The sequence below is a fragment of the Protopterus annectens genome, chromosome 11.part0, assembly GCF_019279795.1.
Source record: "Protopterus annectens isolate FY-2018-M chromosome 11.part0, PAN1.0, whole genome shotgun sequence".
NCBI lineage: Eukaryota > Metazoa > Chordata > Ceratodontiformes > Protopteridae > Protopterus > Protopterus annectens.
The window spans coordinates 682,885,216-682,904,205 of record NC_056745.1 but is presented as its reverse complement, the minus strand read 5'-3'; the positions used below and the strand labels follow the sequence as shown (position 1 = coordinate 682,904,205).

General features: G+C 37.3%; 1 protein-coding gene across 2 annotated transcripts in view; it reads right to left on the bottom strand.

Annotated features, from left to right (window-relative positions):
- The window catches only part of RFX4 (regulatory factor X4), a 690,122-nt gene that overhangs the window by 255,421 nt on the left and 415,711 nt on the right, over positions 1 to 18,990 (bottom strand). For both annotated transcript variants that reach the window (XM_044088142.1, XM_044088143.1), the window contains exon 10: positions 7,593 to 7,651. In XM_044088142.1, coding sequence (XP_043944077.1) covers positions 7,593 to 7,651 — 59 coding nt within the window. The remainder of the gene's footprint in view (positions 1 to 7,592; positions 7,652 to 18,990) is intronic.

Below are 18,990 nucleotides of genomic sequence, written 5' to 3'. Positions count from 1 at the left end.
ATAACACAACTCCTCTCTAGGCACCCTGCCATATGCTTTCTCTAAGTCTACAAAAACACAATGCAACTCCTTCTGACATTCTCTGTACTTCTACATCAACATTCTCAGAGCAAACATCGCATCTGTAGTGCTCTTTCCCGGCATGAAACCATACTGCTGATCACTAATCACCACGTCCCTTCTTAACCTACTCTTTCCACTACTCTTTCCCATACCTTCATGCTGTGACTGATCAGTTTAATCTCTCTGTAGTTACTACAGCTCTACACATCACCCTTATTCTTAAAAATCGGTACCAAAACACTTTTTCTCCATTCCTCGGGCATCCTCTGACTTTCTAAGATTTCATTAAACAATCTGGTTAAAAACTCCACTGCCATTTCACCTAAACACCTCCATGCTTCCACAGGTATGTCAGTATTACCTCCAAAAAAGAGGAGTGGCTATATGTGCCCCTTGTGGGGCTACCTTTGCTAATTTAGTCATGACATTATGGGAACACAGATATATGTAATAGAATCCCATTTTTAAGGACTCAGTATGTTATTACACTTGTTACCATGATGATATATTTATCCTGTGGAAAGGAAAAAAAGACAAAGTGGCTCAGTTCATGTATTATATTTATCAAACGACTAATTTTCAGACTTTCACATACAAATTAGGCAAGAACTAAATAGCATATTTGGATGTCCTTTTAATTAAGGATAGTGTCAACTTGAGGTACATATCCAAGATCATTAGGAAATAAAACTTATTCTAACAATTTTTTACATTTTTCAAGTATGCACCCTTACCACTAAAAGAAATCAGTCATAAAAGTACAGTTAGTAAGGGCTGAGAGGATGGTTATGATAGAAGAAGATTTCTTGTAAGAATATACTAATTTAAAGAACATGTTTCTTAAGAGAGGTTACCCTAATAATTTGCTATCTGAACTAGTTGAAGTCAAGGAGAAAAGATTGAGGGGCCACTTTAGGCCAATATTATTAGGTAGAAATAGAACATTGGATGCGAGTGTTAGGGTTGAGGGAGAAAGTTATGTATCTTCGTATAACATTAATTCAAGTTTGGAATTGGATAGGAATGGGTTATTTGATACCAGTGTTAGGGGTAAGGATGAGAATTACAATGTAATCCCATACACTAATTTGAACACACAATTTACTACAAATTTTAGTATGTATGCTAATACCATTAGGAAAATATTAAACAAGAATCGGGTGTTTTTGAGTGAGGATAATACAATTAGGGACAAAATAGGAAAGAAACCAGTAATGGTGCATCCCAGAAGTTTGAATTTTAAGAATGTTTTTGAACACATTAACCCAAAGGGTCCCTCTAGCAGTTTGGGAACAAAGAAGTGTGGTTTTTGTGGGCACTGTAAATTTATTATGGTGGGTGACACTTTTTATATTAGGGGTTTAAATTATAAGGTAAAGGGTACTTTTAATTGCAACTTTATGAATGTAGTTTATTTGACTTTGTGCCAAAAATGCCCATGTTTTCATGTGAGCAAAACTGACCGGACAGTACGGGAAAGAATATATGAACATGAATATTCTGTGAGGAAAGGAAAAATGACTAATGCTTTAGCCAAGTATGTTTACGATAACCAAGGTCACTTCTTTAAATATATGGCTACTGACACTGCAGAGAAAATGTATAGGGGGTCCTTTATCATTAAAGCTTGAATGTAAGGAGTTAAACTGGCAGATTCTATTACACACTGATACTTGGCCCAGACTGAATGAGGTTACATCTGTCAACTGAATTTTAAAGATGAAATATTTATTATGTTAATTTGAATATGTTGAATATTTAGGGTCAATTGTGGTGGAGCCTTTCATGTTGTGTTATATTTTTTATATATTTTTTATATTGTTCTTTATGTGTTTTTCACTAATAGTTTTATTATTGATATGTTTTTTAAGGAATTTTATAAATTTTATAATTGTTATTTTGAGTAAGAGGGAGGGTACGTAACAGTTTACATTATCTAATTACAGTTATGTAATAGGAATATTGGCTATTTAAATGTTTTGGGTGATTGAATAACTTATCTGAAGAAGTTCAATTTTAATTTGGACAAAAGCGCTAGTCAATAAATCTTTGAATTTTAGGGTGTGCATGGCTTCCATTCTCAGACAAAGTGGTTTTGTTTTTGTTTCTATATCATCAAAACGACAATATCAAAAATTTAAAAGCACAGACACCCAGATCATTGTATTTTCTCTCCGGGTAAGTAACCACTTTGCTGACAACAAATAAAATAGAAATGTAACTAAAATTAAACCCGCCAAAGTGGGGGGTTTGCCCCGCCACACCCCCCAAACTAAATAAACAAACTCTGCGATTGCACAACAGTGTACAAAGGGAAAAGTTCACCATGGTGGCCAAGTGTTTACTTACCCTGGAAGAAAATACGTTGTTCCGGGTGTTCATGTTTTTAAATTTTTGACATTGTTGTCTCAATGATATGAAAGCAGACACATTTTTATTTATTTATTTTATTTATCATTTGTTGACTGGGAAAGTCTGACTAGGACAGAGCCTATTTTCAGCGGAAGCTGTAGGAGAAACGCTCAAGACGCACGTCTTTGAATTGTGGGAGGAAATCAGAGTATCGAGAGGAAACTCACCCAGAAGCAGGGAGAACATGCAAACTCCGCACAGAAGGCACCCCAGCCAAATATTGAAGCGAAGAACCTCTTGCTGTGAGGCAACATTAACCACTGCACCACTGTGTCACCCATAATGGTAATTATGGTAAATAATGGTAAGTTGACTATATAAAGAGGACCAATATAGTTATAGAACTATAGGTTGTATAAAAAGACTAGGAAATCAAAAATAATGAAGTAATTGTTTATTAGTTATATTACACCCACATTTGAGTATGGAATAACAATATGGAAACCCTATAAGAAAACAAGCATGAGTAAACTGGAAAGAGTACAGTGGAAATATACTAAGGGCATCCACAGATGTGAAAATTTAAGTTATTATGAAAGACTAAAGTATCTGAACTTGTACAGTGTCTCTTAAAGCTATCTAAGAGGAGATCTTATTCAGGTATATAGGGCATTTAGAGACAACTACCTCTGGGAATGTTTGAGGTTATCAAGAAGTACCAGAGAATCATCAGACAACCTATGTAGAAGATTCTATAGGAATAAGAAGTGTACTAATTGGTTCTCTGACAGAGTAGCTGATGCTTGGAACAGACTGCTTAATTACATTAAAGCAAGAACTAGTTTAGACATTTTTAAGAACAACCTGGACACTTATTATTGGAACAAGTGTTTTGGTATATTGGCAAGGTAGAAGGGCATTAATGCCCATGCTTGAAATATTTGTATGTATGCATGTATGTAATATTGAGTGTGTGTGACTGTGTGTTGTGTAGTAGAACCTTTATGGAAAGGGGTTTCCATAAGTTAATGTTTTTAATCTACGAATAGTCCAAACTATTAATCAAATTGTTTTCCTGCTCTACTTCCTTGTAATCTAATACATTTCCTGCACTCTTGAAAGCTGTTCATATACTCTTTCTTCCAAAACTATTTCCCAGTCTGAAACAAGCTGTTTTGGACCAAGCTCCACCATACTCTACCTGGAGAAGCTATTTGAAACAGTTTTATCAGAAGTGTTTAAAACACGTCTTGAATCTCAATGATTAGGCTAAGAACGCAAGCAATTATTCCAGAAGTGACTTGCACAACTGTCTCTCACCAAAGTCACAGGTCCTGAAAGTCTGACACTGAAGATTCCTTTAAGAACTTGACCTCATTAAACTTTAATTCAACACCTTTATGTTTTTTGTAACTTGCTTACACATCACAATTTCTGAACACAACTAATTGATAAAATTCCCACTCTCATCAGCCAAGATGTCCCTCAAGGGTCTATTTTGGGATATCTTCTGTTTATAAAATTAATAAATAAAATTTAATTTCATGACCCAGAATGAAAATGTGTGTGCTAATGGTCTTGCATTGATATATGCCAGTCACTCAGCAGAGGACATTTTAATTTAGTTTGTTTAAAATTTGACCTACCTCAGGCAAAAAGAGCTAATACCAAACATTTTTAAACAATATACAATCATGAGAAAATGTAACATCATTACATGGTACCACAAATAATGTAAAGGACTTCAAAAACTTTGCCTATGGACAAAATCCTCCTTTAGCGTATATGTGAAAAAAACAAAGAAAATAAATGAGAGAACAGTCTGTTTAGATCAGACTGTTAAAGAATAATTGGATTTTTAACCAAAGAGCTGCATTGCAGAAGTATATCTCATTATATTGGAATGCCAATATTTATGTCAAATTCACCAAAGAATACTCAGTTCAAGTTTCAAAGAATAAGACAGCTAAATTTATCCAAATATCTAGTACAGTAAAAAAATAAAACAACAATGCACATAGCCAAACCACTTCCTGTGAAAGTACAAACCACACAATATTTAATGAACACTTTCATCCAGCTTTCATTTACTTAATGCAGCAAATTTTATGTATAGCAAAAGCAGGAATGACATGAAAATCATATAATCATATAAATACAACCCTTTTATAAACAATTGAAACACAAATTAAAAAAACATAAGAACTGTAGAATTTATGAAGAATTGTATAATTTATCTCCTTACAGTAAAACTCTGAAAACAAAGATATCATTATTCACTACTAGAAAAACCCAGCTTTCAAACATCATTGTCATACTAGATTTTTGTAATTCAGTTTATTTTCTCAGTTCCCCTTTGCCTTTCTTAAAACTCTCTGTAAAATAATATATATATATATATATATATATATATATATATATATATATATATATATATATATATAATTTTACATTATCACTAGAAAGAGTATGTTTACACAGAGCATTTTCCTGTCTTGTTTCTTAATGCTGCAAATATGCTTGTGAATGTATTCTTGTTGGGAGGGTGGCAGAATGGTTAAGGTGTTTACTTTACAGACAAAAGGTGTAGGGTTTGATTCTCATATGAGGTAACTGGGTAGGCTTAAAATGGCTTACAAGGGCAGTTAGCCTGGTACTAATCTATGAAGCTATAATCTATGAATAAATTAGTTTCCGTCTTGCCTATATAAAATGAATCGAATGAGATGCATTTAGCAGCATAATCTACTCCAGCTGTTATACAATTATAATGCTCTTTACATGGGGCAACTCTGTGGTAATCTCCCAAAACAATATTAGATATTATCTGTGGTGGTGGTGCTGCGGTAGCATTGTCGCCTTACAGTAATACGCTGTCCGGTTCGATTCTCAGCTAGAGCGTCTTCTGCGTGGAGACATGCATGAATGGGCGTACCTTCGTTGAAGGTTGTGCGTCAGGGCTGGTAACTCGGCACATAAAAATCAACTACCAATCATTAGCAGACCAGAGTTCTGCTGTGGCGACCCCTAACCGGGAAAAGCTGAAAGACACAAACAAACAAAATAAATGTACCAGCATTGACTATGAAAACTACATTTAAACATCCCCTTTTTGTTAATGAGAAAAAAACATTGCTTTCTGTTTTTAACATATTTTTGATATTCTTATTCCATTTAAAAATAAAAAAGATGCATTATCTGATTTTTCTATTAAATAATCATAATCATACACTAATTCATAATAACCTTGTTAATCATGGTAGAGTAAGTAAAAAAAAAACTAAGACTAGTACTGATAAAAAATTAGCAGATTTATTTTTGTCTAATGGCATAATCAAAACTGATTTGTGTTTGGAGGTCCTACCCTCAATAGTATCATCCGTCAACTCATTATCCAAATAATGAGGACACTCTCTCATTATGAACTTATCATTTAAAACATGAATTTCCATGCAAAACAGATGGTCATCCAAAACTATTCTTAACAGTATAACCATGTGACATTTAACAAAGTTACTCTTTGTTCAAAAGGATGGTTACTATTGAAGTGTTGATAAACATTACAAAAAGTTGGTTTATGAAAAAGAGTTTATTTTATTTATTTAACATTTGTTTACCAAGAAAGTCTGACTTGGAACAAAGCCAATTTTCAGCAGAGGCCCGGGGAGAAACGCTCTAAACACGTCTTTGAATTGTGGGAGGAAACGAGAGTATCCGCACGAAACCTACAAGAACACAGGGACATGCAGACTCCACACAGAAGGCACCCCACCAAGAATCGAACCGGAGAACCTCTTGCTGTGAGGCAACAATGCTACCACTGCACCACTGCACCGTCCAGTTTGATTTAAATGTGTGAGATATAACATCTTTAAAAACTGTAACATCAAAAAATTAATAGAGGTAAAAGAAAATTGATGTGAAAAATCACAAAAAATGTGGTAGACTATAAATAATCAACATATTACAGATTACTCTTCTAGTACTATCCCGTAATATGAAAATATATTCAAGGTAACAAAACTATAATTTAATATCCTCTTGGTATTCTGAATTAATAACAAATTTATTTTGCCATAAACATAAAAACAATTAACATAGATTGCTGTGAAGCTACACCCATTACAACACCTGAGTTTGTTGAAAGCAATCCCAATTAAAAAAAGATGTTCTTAAGAATTAGTACTATCAACTTACTAATTATTTTAAATTTCTGGAATCAAGTTTGTAAATGTCATTACAAACTTCAGTAAGCCGTAGAGTTCCAATATCATAGGGAATAACTGTAAACAAATTTCAAATATCTGTTGCAATTAAAATTAATTTACTGTCCCATAGATAAATTCTAATAGAATCATAAATCTATTAGTAGCCTTTTAGGGAGACTGTCATTTCAGTACCAAAGGGGCTGTGTGAAAACTGTAGTGACTGCTTGTGGACACCGTTAAGCTCTATTCTGTGACTTTGTGAAACTAATGACACTTGTAGCTAAGGAAGTCTTTTTGGCATGTTAATTACTTGTGATCTAAGTCATCTTTGACTAACTTATAAAAACATTAGCTAAAATAAAATTAAATTGAGTGCAGAAAACAACCTTAAAACCCCCAGTCCCCAACCCACATAGACTTGATCATACAGTTCCTAAGCAATGCACGAGTATACTAGGGTATTTTGCTATCCAAAGTGCAAATGCTCGGCTACGTGTGAGTGCCAAAGTCTTGTCCATTATCATTCAAAATCCAAGCGGTACTAAACCTCTACATAATGCAGTGAAGCAACATAGTCATTAGGCTGTTGGAATATTCTCCTTCTGAAAAATGATAAATTCATTCTACTTAAGGATATAGCTATGCAGGTGCTGCATTGGCTTATTGATCATACCATGAAATACTAGGGTATGAATTTGTGTTTGTCGTGAGTCGCTTGTATTGTGATTAGAGGGAAAGACCCACTAACACCTATATAATACCTTTTCTCAGGAGTGACCTGGATTCTGAGGTCTTATGATTTCCTTACGCACAGACAGCATGGAAGTGGAGGGTGAGTGATTTGAAGCAGGTTGTTTGATGAGCCAAGCTCATATATCATTCATTAAGGCGACTGCTGCTTTATGTTGTCAGCAGATTTAAATTGACTTATGAATTATTTGACAAATACCTAAAATATAAATCAGTTACCTGACAGAGATGATTTAAGGATGTCTGCCTCCGAAGGATCTGTGAAAACCTCCTTGATACTGAAAAAAAGAAAAAAAAATTAAGCAAGTATTTTATTGTATATATGCTGTCATGCAACTTAACAGATGTATCTGGGAGAAAGTCAGAAGCGAGGGGCTTGGATCTTTGTGTTTATAAATGTTCAGATAGTTATCTGAAACAGAAATATCCAAACTTCTTCACACTAACAATCCAGACACAAAAAATGTAGTGGGAAGAGGCTTGGATCTCAGGTAGAAATGTCCAACCTGTCTTCAACCTGATAACCCAGTCACATAAAACGTAGTGCGGCAAGAGGCTTGGATCTCAGGTAGAAATGTCCAACCTGTCATCAAACTGATAACCCAGTCACATAAAACGTAGTGCAGCAAGAGGCTTGGATCTCAGGTAGAAATGTCCAACCTGTCTTCAACCTGATAACTCAGTCACATAAAATGTAGTGCAGCAAGAGGCTTGGATCTCAGGTAGAAATGTCCAGCCTGTCTTCAACCTGATAACCCAGTCACATAAAACGTAGTGCAGCAAGAGGCTTGGATCTCAGGTAGAAATGTCCAACCTGTCTTCAACCTGATAACCCAGTCACATAAAACGTAGTGCAGCAAGAGGCTTGGATCTCAGGTAGAAATGTCCAACCTGTCTTCAACCTGATAACCCAGTCACATAAAACGTAGTGTAGCAAGAGGCTTGGATCTCAGGTAGAAATGTCCAGCCTGTCTTCAACCTGATAACCCAGTCACATAAAACGTAGTGCAGCAAGAGGCTTGGATCTTTTTGGCTCATAAATGCTCAGATTGATAATGATGCAAAAATACCAAAACTTACTTCAAACTGGCAGTCCAGTCACATAAAAGACTGTGGTGTGAATTTTACAGGAAAAGTCCTAATTTAGTCTGTAAAAGTTAAGCTATAGCAGCTTAGTGTATAGTCAGTCATAAGAAATTACAGCATAGCTTTTCAAGCATTGATGTCTCCAAGGAGACTGAATTACTATGAATGTTGCCCTTGTGGTATTTGCAAGCAGCAATCCACAGGGATTCCAGTAGTCTTAAGCAATCATCAGTTTAAGTTCAGTACACTGTTTGATGGTCAGTTTACAACTGAATTTACTCAGAGTATAGTTCACAAGCATGCACATCAAATGAGAGACATTAATGACATAATAAAACATAAGAGCAAGGTGAAATGTAAATATCAAATAAATATTATACTTAGGAGAGACACATCACAGTAATACCATGACAACAGAGTTATTATTTTCTACAGAGGGCAAACAAAAACTGTAGCCTTGTCTGAAATGTAGAATATACATGAATTTCAGTGAAATGTAGTGCACTGCAACAACAATGATTAATAACATCACACTGTATTTTAAAAACACATTATAAATTACTTTATTGCCATAGTTTAAAGCACATTATAAATGACTTTATTGCCATAGTTTAAAACACAATATAAATGACTTTATTGCCACTGAAACTTGGTTTCAGTGTATTGATAGCACTTCCAGCATACCTTGGTTTAGTACTTGTTATTTTTTCAGACTCCTTTGGAATTATAAGGCTGCATCTGCATTTATCTGCAATGCATGGATTTCAACGTAAATCCTTTGTGACTCTATCCAAGAAATTACAAAGGTCTATATTTCCCTTAATAAAGTTATCTATCACATACTTTTTAACTGTAGATCCCCCTCCATGTTCTCCAGTGACCACAAAGGCCTAAATTTAATAGATGAGATTATTATCCAACCTAACGCTATTCTGTTGACAGTTTTATCTCGCTAACCATCAATTGGAAGACCCATGCCACTAGTAATAATATGCAGGGAATTTCCTAGATTTTGTCATTGCCAGCTTCCTTGAACAAATTGTATACCTTCTCACTGGAGGCTTGAATGCCTTTGAGTTTTTTCTCACACATGTAGATTAATCTTTCACACTAACCTGCATCTCTACCTTCCAAGTTAAATCTGACCACAACTACACAGGACCATGGGAAGAATACTAGGCAAGTAATCATGAAGACCATAGGATGGCTAGCTGTATACATCTTTAAGAAGACACATTTAAAGATCATGCCTCCCTTTCTAATAGTGCTCACCTCCCAAATTGAGCAGGGTTGTACATGACAGCCCTGACGTAAATTTCTGTCTGCTCATCCTATCATCAAGTCTAGCCTTAAAGGTAGCCACAGTCATACTTTATTTGATCTGTATAGGTAACATTCTACAAGCTGGGAATATGCTGAGTTAGGAAATTTACTCTCCAGCAAGTCTTGTTTTTTTCTTGCTATAATATTAGGTACCTACAGCTGGTGTTTGTAAAGCTACTGGGATTGCAAAGAAACAGATGTTCATATATGACTGGGTCCTTCACTGGCTCAAAAAGTGAGGCAGAGGTCACTGTGGAGCAGATTGTATGCTACTGAGTAGGATAAGAGCTGTGTTAATCAGTCAGGATGGTTGAAGAATTTAAGGACTCTCAATTATTTTGGTAAAGTGTACATACCATGCAGGGGCATTTTATTCAATGATGGGTTTCATGGGGGAAGACTACAGTGGCAGGAGTACGTCTTTGGATCTTAAAGATATTTCCTTGGAAATTAACTGGACCAGATAGGACTGCCTGACTATGATGGAAACATGATGATGGGATGAGAGAGAAATCAATTAAATACTCAGGTCTCTTATTGCATCTGTCTGAAGAGTAATACCATTAATAAATAACCTATGAACAGCTTTTTTTGCCAAGTGCTGCTATGCTGTATGTTTTTGTGCTGAACTTTAGAGTGTTTTCAGTACACTAAGGTGTGTGTATATTCCTGCCCGTGATGGAGATGTTTAGTATCAATGAATGAATAAGCAGATAACAGTTTCCAGCTTGCAGTCATCAATAAACTTTGTCAACCACACATCAGGGATATTTATCTGGATGACTACAAAATAAATTGCAATCAAGAAAGGTTCAATGACTCAACTCTTTGTTACCCCACTAGTTACAATTTTACATTCAGGGAGGGTGCCATTAACTTTCAGAACTCGGGGTGGGACCTGTTAGACAGTCAATGTACAATCTATTGGAAAACACAGGGCTTTGCATTGTTTGTCTATTTTTTTACCAGTACCAGTATGGAGGATAGTGATCCAAGCCTTGGCCAGATGAGGATAAGCAGTGCGCACTGAGTGACCACTGTCCACAGCCTCTGCAGTCTTTTAAAGAAGCTTGCTAGGTTCATGAGACAGGACCTGCCTTTCACTAAACCAAGCTAACTGGGGTCTAGATAATTTAAATTGCCTTTGTTAGCAAAAATGCATTCTGCTATGATACATTCCATTGCTTTATATATAAGGCTGTTGAGGCGGATGGGCCTATAATTCCCTGGATCTGTAAAGGAAGTTACCCTTCTGCAGTGGAGTCACACTGGCTGTGCTACAGGCATTAGGCTGAACAGTTTAAGCAAGGGATCATATAGTGCACACTTGGCTCTAATGAGAACGCAGTCTGGCAAGTTGTCTGGTCTCCTGGAACTATTATTTTCAGTCTTTGAAATGCCTTTTAAGTCTTGTTCCAAGGTGAGTTCAGGAGAAACTAAATTTTCAGGGGTGGTGGTGCTGCGGAAGCATTGTTGCCTCACAGTTAGACGTTGCCTGTTCGATTCTCAGAGCGTCTTCTGTGTGGCGATATGCGTAAATGGGCGTTCCTTCATTGAAGGTTGTGTGTTAGGCCCGGCAAGACAGCACGTAAAAATCTACTGCCAATCATTAGCGGACTGGAGTTCCGCTGTGGCGACCCCTAACCAGGAAAAGCCGAAAGACACAAACATTGAAGTAACAATGTGGTTAAGTGGGAAAAGTTAGCACAAAATGTTTCTGTTACTATATTGGCTACATCCTTGGGAGTAGAATGTGTGATATTATGATTATAGATGAGCTCAATGCATTTTTGAACATTATCCCTTAATTTCCTGACATAACTGAAGAAAGATTTGCAGTTTCCTTTTGTAACTGTAGCAACCTTAAGCTTGTACACTGCCTTCCATTTTATAATGTGTTCTTAAGTTCCTTCCTATCGTGTTTCACTGTTGTTTTTAGAAAAGGCTATGGGGATTTCCTACAAGTTTTCATCATTTCCTTGTTTTGTTTTACACTTTCCAAGGAACAATCTCAAACACCAAGACTAGCATAAAATGAAACATAACCAACAGAATTGCTGCAAAAAATAGAGCTCTTGACAATATAGCAACCACCAAACAGGTTAATTAATTTAGCGCTTTTTTCCAGAAACAATCATAGCATACACAATCAACTGATACAGGAAAAAGTAACCTCACATAACAGTACGTCAGCTGACAACTTTGCAATTGTGTATGCTATTGTGATGAAGCCCTTTGCTTTTGGACAAAAATGCTGAATCAATAAATGTGTGTGGTGGTTACTACACTGTCAAGAGGCTGTATTTTTTTGTAGCTTTTCTCCTGGTTATTTATTATGCAATTTATTAGTACAGGAGTTCCACCAGAGAGCTTTATTCTTGAACTTACCATTATATTTAAGATGGATGGCTACTGATATTTCTATGTAGCTGTTTAGGTGCTGATAAAAGTCAGGGGTGAATCCATTAGCCTTCTTGTTTGAGTCCACTTGTGGGAGATTGTTGGAAATTTTGCATAGGTCTTCTACAAATTGAAGTAAATTTGCCCTAGTGAAGTCCCTAATGATGACTATATTTGGTGGCGTGGTGGTGCCACTATGACTGACAGAAAAGATGACTAACGTGTGGTTAGATTTTAAATCGGTGGCAGACCTTCTACTAACCCATCACAATCTTTAGGGATTTTTTCCGAAGCAGTCTGTTACTGCTGTCAGGCAGCATAGAAGAGTTCGGAAGTACCTCTGTTCTTGCTAATACCTTGCCACAACTTCCACTTTCCCCTTCAGTTTCTTCCCATTTAAATGGTCACTTTGAGAAAGCCATCCCTATTTGCTCGACATAGAGTGCAAATTATAAGAGTAGACCATTATAGTGGAACTCTTGCATCAACAAATTGTACAGTTAAATGAAGAAACTGATTACATCTATGATTACATCTATAATAAGGCTGCATCTCAACAAAACACATGCACACAACACATAAACACATAAAACAGTTAACAAGAACTTCAAATGTACCATTAAAAAGTTTAAGGCTGAATAATTCCCAGCAATGCTCTGTCTATTTATTATAATACCACATAGTCTGATCATGAGTCAATAACCAAAATCTTAGCAGGCAAATTTAGCTTCTGTACAAACCACATACCCATCATGTTTTTCACAGCTTTTTCTCCATTTGTTTTCCCCTAAAACCTCCTGTGGTCAGATCCTTTCACCCATATTCAAACCAAGAGCACTACATCTTAGGGTCCCGATTACATATAAGGCTGCCTTTTTATCATTACCAAATACAGTCTGTCCAAACATCTCCTTAACCAACATAATCTCAGCCTCTCTGAACAAGGGATGGGCCTCCTTGAAACTGATCTGCAATTATGGGACTCCACACATATCTGCTGACCTCACAAGACCCGAATGTAGTGAAAGTTTTGAAACATGAGAAGGATAAATCTAAGATAACTTCTCTGCTTAATCTAGCAGAAGCATATCGGCGTAAAGCAGGAATGGAAATCAAACCAGAAGTAGATAAAAATCAGGCAGCAACTGAATGTGCCAAAAAACAAAAGAAAGAATATAAGGTGAAGGACCAGATGAAAAGGCAAGAAATGTAGAAAATGCATAAATACAGTTGCAAGTATAGAAAACTTCTAAAAGAACCTCATGTTGATCAGGAACGAATGCAGGAATGGTTAAGGAGATGAAAGGTTAATACTGGTGGCTCAAGATAGTGGGCTACATACACACTTGTTTACAAAATCCATTGAACATGTAGGTTTTGTAAAACTGAATTGGAAACAATTGTGACATACTAATGGCAGAAGGACTGTATATTGAAAGGCATAATAATGTGGCAAGACTATTGTACTGGGAATTGTGTAAATACTATGGTACTGAAGTGGCTAAAAAACACTGGAAACAGCCACAAAGCATCATAGAAAACGATGAAGTTTATATCACATGGGATCACCCAATACCAGCAGTTCAAAAGATAGATGCTAGAAGACCAGATATAGTGGTCCATGAAAAGAAGACAAAAGTAGCACTGATCATTGAAATTGCCACACCCAGTGACTATAGTGTGTTGTGTACAGAGAGAGACAAAGTCATTAAATATCAGGATGTGCAGGCAGAAATGAAAGCAATGTGGAAGAAAGATATCCAGACAGTTCCAATAGTAGTAGGAGCAACAGATCTTATAAAAAAGAATCTACAATCACATGTAGATATGTTACCAATCCATGTAGCCCCATATGAATTGCAGAAGGAGTCATTACTGGGCACATTGCAGGTGCTGCGAAGAGCACTTTTGGCTGACATCAAAGATTGAAACAATACTAATTTCATGAACTTTAATCATACTTTGACTTAGGAATAGGGTCCATTGCCATCATGGTATTATAAACTCAAAAGATTTGGAGAAATTAAAAACAGGAGATCATCCTCGATGCTGCAAAACTACCACAATAATGCCACTGCATAATGGTGACCTTACTTTTGGTCCAGGCAACAAGAGACCTATTAGCCTCACATGTATTATATGTTCATAGGTTCATAGGTTCATAGGTATGTACTAGGCTAATGGCCCTGGAGCCTTTACAAGCCTAGCCCATAGGATTTCCCTGGCATCCTGCCACCTGACCTTAGTTCCCAGTCCCTCTGTAGAGTAAAGCCACTGCAGTGATCCCTGGGGTGAATTTTCTATTTCCCATCCACTCACCAAGATTTCTTTTGAAGAGGGCCAGTGAGGTGCTCTGTTTGACATGTATGGGAAGTCTATTCCACAGCAGGGGGAGTCTCTGGGTTATGAACCTGTCCCTTCATCATGTTCTGTGGTAATGAGGTTGAGGTCTCTGATGCATGTGGTGTGGAGGGATTGGGAGTTTTTTAGATGTAGCATTTCTAACAGAGCTGGGTCAGACATGGCTTTGTAAGTCAAGCAGAGATCACCTCTAATAGGCTATATGAGACAGAGAATAGTTGGAGTTTTTTTGAGTCTGTACATATAGGACAACTGTTTAAAGCCTATGATCATCTTTGTGAGGTACTTTTGTGGCCTCTCCAGTTGTTGCAGGTGTCTGGTGAGGTACATGCCAAATGGGGCATTGTACTTGATGATTGGTCTAATAAGGGAAGAGTAGAGGGAGACAATGACCTCTTTCTTCCTGGATGCAAAACCCTTAGTAATGAGATGTGCCACATAGAAGGACTTTCTGACCACAGTGGCAATATGGTGGTCAAAAGAGAGGTTGCTGTCAACCTGTGTTCCCAGATCTCTTATAACACCTTCTGTGTTCAGTGGACTACCATTGCTGTGGTAATTCATGGGAACCGAGTTTTTCCCAAAGGGGATGATGACACATTTTTTGGCATGTAACGTTATGGAGTATATCATAAAAAGATTTATTAACTTAGGCATGGTCAACCTCCTGGTTCTAGACCCTAATCAACTCAGTGTTGTTAAGGGCAGCTCCTGTCTCCTAAATCTGGTTAAACATCATAAATGCCACCAAATCCATGGACAATAGCCGTTTCATACTTGCCACCTATTTTGGCCTGGCCAAAATGCAAAACCCAATCCTCCATGCTGGCAGTAACGCTACCATAGATCTCAGCAGCATTAAGTGCCAACAAGAAGCTTTTGTTAAGCACCCCTAAACACTTAAGTTTTGCACGTGGAGGCACTAAACAAGATTATCTTTTTTCTGATTTTTGAGCATAATTGTGGCACTCCATGCACTACAAATTAATTCCTAGTAAAGTGCATTGTACTTGAAGTACGGTGTAATAACACAGATATCATACTGCAGTAAACAGTCATCTTCTATGGAATGATGACCCTAGTGGATCTTCATCTTCAAAGAAGCACAGATTATTCCAAATGTTTTCTTTCCAACACTAATTCCTTGCAGTATGACATAAAACTGTATGCCAAGCATGATATACCTTACTACAAATCTTATCCTGTTCCATCTTACATTTTTTACTTCACCCGATTATAGCTGTGTTTATTTGTTGATTTATCATCAGACTGAGTAACTGTTTGTGCTGCACTCTGCTTACCATGTAGTAAAATCCGCTACAGACTTCAGAAAATAGAAACACCAGTTCATTAAACTTAATAACTATAGGTCCACTGAAGTAACTAAGTAAAAGCTACACATTTTAGAAAAAGAATGCCTACTTTATAAGATGAGGGCATAATTATAACAAAAATAAATTTGCAGTTGATCTTTAAGAAGTAGTGGCATGGCAGTTCTAAGAAAAAGGGAGCCAAAGAAAAATGAATGACTGTGCTGTCCTTCCTTCTCCATCCTCTCTCCACCCTGTCAGTCTTCTAAACCTTTCAAAAACATATTTCTCTACATCTTTCACCGTAGCACCAGGTTACAACAGATTCTTGGGTATTAGGAATCATTCAGAATGGATACAGGTGGCTGTAGGACTCTCTTCCCCCAGTCTTTGGAATTCCATGCCATCCTCAAAACCAAATCCATCTTTTTCATGCCGGCACTGCTTACATGCATTTTGGTGCCTATTTTGAAGAATAAGGATGATGTGCAGAGCTGTAGTAACTACAGGGGGATAAACTTCCTCAGCCAAAGCATGAAATTATGGGAAAGAATAGTGGAAGCTAGGTTAAGAAGGAAGGTGATAATTTGTGAGCAGCAGTATGGTTTCATGCTGGGAAAGAGCACTACAGATGCGATGTTTGCTCTGAGGGTGTTGACTGAGAAGTATATAGAAGGGCAGAAGGAGTTGCATTGTGTCTTTATGGACTTAGAGAAAGCATATGACAGGGTGCCTAGAGAGGAGTTATGGTATTGTATGAGGAAGTTGGGAGTGGCAGAGAATTATGTAAGAGTGGTATAGGATATGTAAGAGGGTTGTGTGACAGTGGTGGGTCTGCGGCAGGAGTGACAAATGCATTCACGGTGGAGGTAGAATTACATCAAGGATCAGCTCTGAGCCCTTTCTTATTTTCAATGATGATGGACAGGTTGACAGACGAGATCAGAGAACTATGATATTTGTGGATGCCATTGTGATCTGTAGTGAGAGTAGGGTACAGGTTGAGGAGATCCTGGAGAGGTGGAGATATGCTCTAGAGAGGAGAGGAATGAAGGTCAGCAGGACTAAGACAGAATATATGTGTGTGAATGAGAGGGAGGATAGGGAAATGGTGAAGATGTAGGGAGGTAGAGCTGGTGAAGGTGGATGAGTTTAAATACTTGGGATCAACAGTTCAGAGTAATGGTGAGTGTGGAAGAGAGGTGAAGAAAGAGAGTACAGGCAGGTGGAGAAGAGTGTCAGGAGTGATTTTTGACAGATGGGTACCAGTAAGAGTAAAAGGGAAGGTCTACAAGAGGGTAGTGAGACCGGCTACGTTATATGGTTTGGAGATGGTGGCACTGACAAAAAGACAGGAATCAGAGTTGGAGGTGGAATTAAAGATGTTAGGATTTGCACTGGGTATGATGAGGATGGACAGGATTAGGAATCAGTATATTAGAGGGTCAGGTCGGGTTGGCCGGTTTGAAGACAAAGGCAGAGAGGTGAGATTGCATTGGTTTGGACATGTGCTGAGGCGGGATGCTGGGTATATTGTGAAAAGGATGCTAAGGATGAAGCTGTCTGGTAAGAGGAAAAGAGGAAGGCCTAAGATAAGGTTTATGGATGTGGTGAGAGAGGACATGCAGGTGGTTGGTGAGACAGAGCAAGATGCAGAGGACAGGAAGAAATGGAAACAGATGATCCACTGTAGCGACCCCTAACGGGAACAGCCAAAAGAAGAAGAAGAAGATTGCTTACATGCATTTTTTGGGAGTAATAGAACTTGTACCAGAAGATCAAAAAGGAGGTTTCTATTCAATAATGTTTCTTGTACTCCAGAAGGAGAAAACCTGTAGACCTGTTTTTAACCTCTGCACTAAATCTCCATATCAAGATCAAAGTTCAGAATACTTTCTCTACAGTCTCTCCTACCCCTGATCCCTTCTGTAGGTTTTCTGGTAACATTGGGTCTAAAAGATACTTGTTACCATATATCATCTATAGAAATTTCAGGCTCATTTTACAATTTTCTGTCCTGGCCTACATTTTCATTTCTCTTCTATACCCTTTGCTTTGCCCACAGCACCAAGGGTATTCACAAATTATCTAGCATCAGTGATTGCTCTTCTGCAGATTACAAGGCATCCATGGATTTCTCTTCTTGGGCAATTATTTTCTTTTTGCAAACTCTATTTAAGATTGTCTGGAGTCCATTTGTCACTATGTTCAAGACTGCCTAGAGTCTTCACATTTCTCAACATAGGTTTTCAGCTCAGTCTGGAAAATTCATCTCTCATTCCTTCTCGCAGAATAACTTTTCTAGGATACCTGCTAGACATGTCTCAAATGATGATATTTCTGCCTCAAGAAAAAGTATTTTACAAAGAGCAATTTCTTCAGTTTTATCTCCAAACTCTGGCAAAAACGAGGGAATGTCCCAGGATATTTGGAACTACAGCTCTTACAATACGTATCATTCCTCTAGCCAGATTGTACAGGGAAAAAAATCAGTGGTTAATCAGTCTGGACTCAGCACTTGCTGTATTTCTAAATCCCTGTACTGAACTTGTCAGAAAGAAACCTCACTGTTGTTATATCTTGAATGTCTGATGATTCAAGGGAGGAAATAAGATCTACTACAAATCACTTTAACCCTAGCACCAGACATCCTGCAGATAGGATTGTTGAAACGTCCTCAGAAACAGGAACCATTCCTAAGAAAGGGAGTACATTTCTCCCCATCACCACACAACTTCCGGTTTTTCTGAATCAAACCAGTTACAAGAACCCACAAACTCACAGTCAAGACAGAAAAAGAAAGAAAATACTGAATTAAACAGTTCTATAGTGATGAATATTTCTCAATATGAATTGACCCAAGCAGAAACTTCTGTTTTACAGAAGGGGTTAACTTTCATACCCTCTTTAAGATCCGATCTGAATGAATTTGTTATAGACATAAAGCATTTTGGACGTAATGTGACATTAAGAAATATTTATGGCACAAACACAGAACAAGTTAGAACCTTAAGGAAACCAAGTACATTTGTACCTGTAGCCCATCCTGCTGTGGAACTATTCATGCGGCTGTGTAATAATGCAGTGGAGAAATTAAGAATGGACATGCATACTAAACATTATAGAAACATTATGTA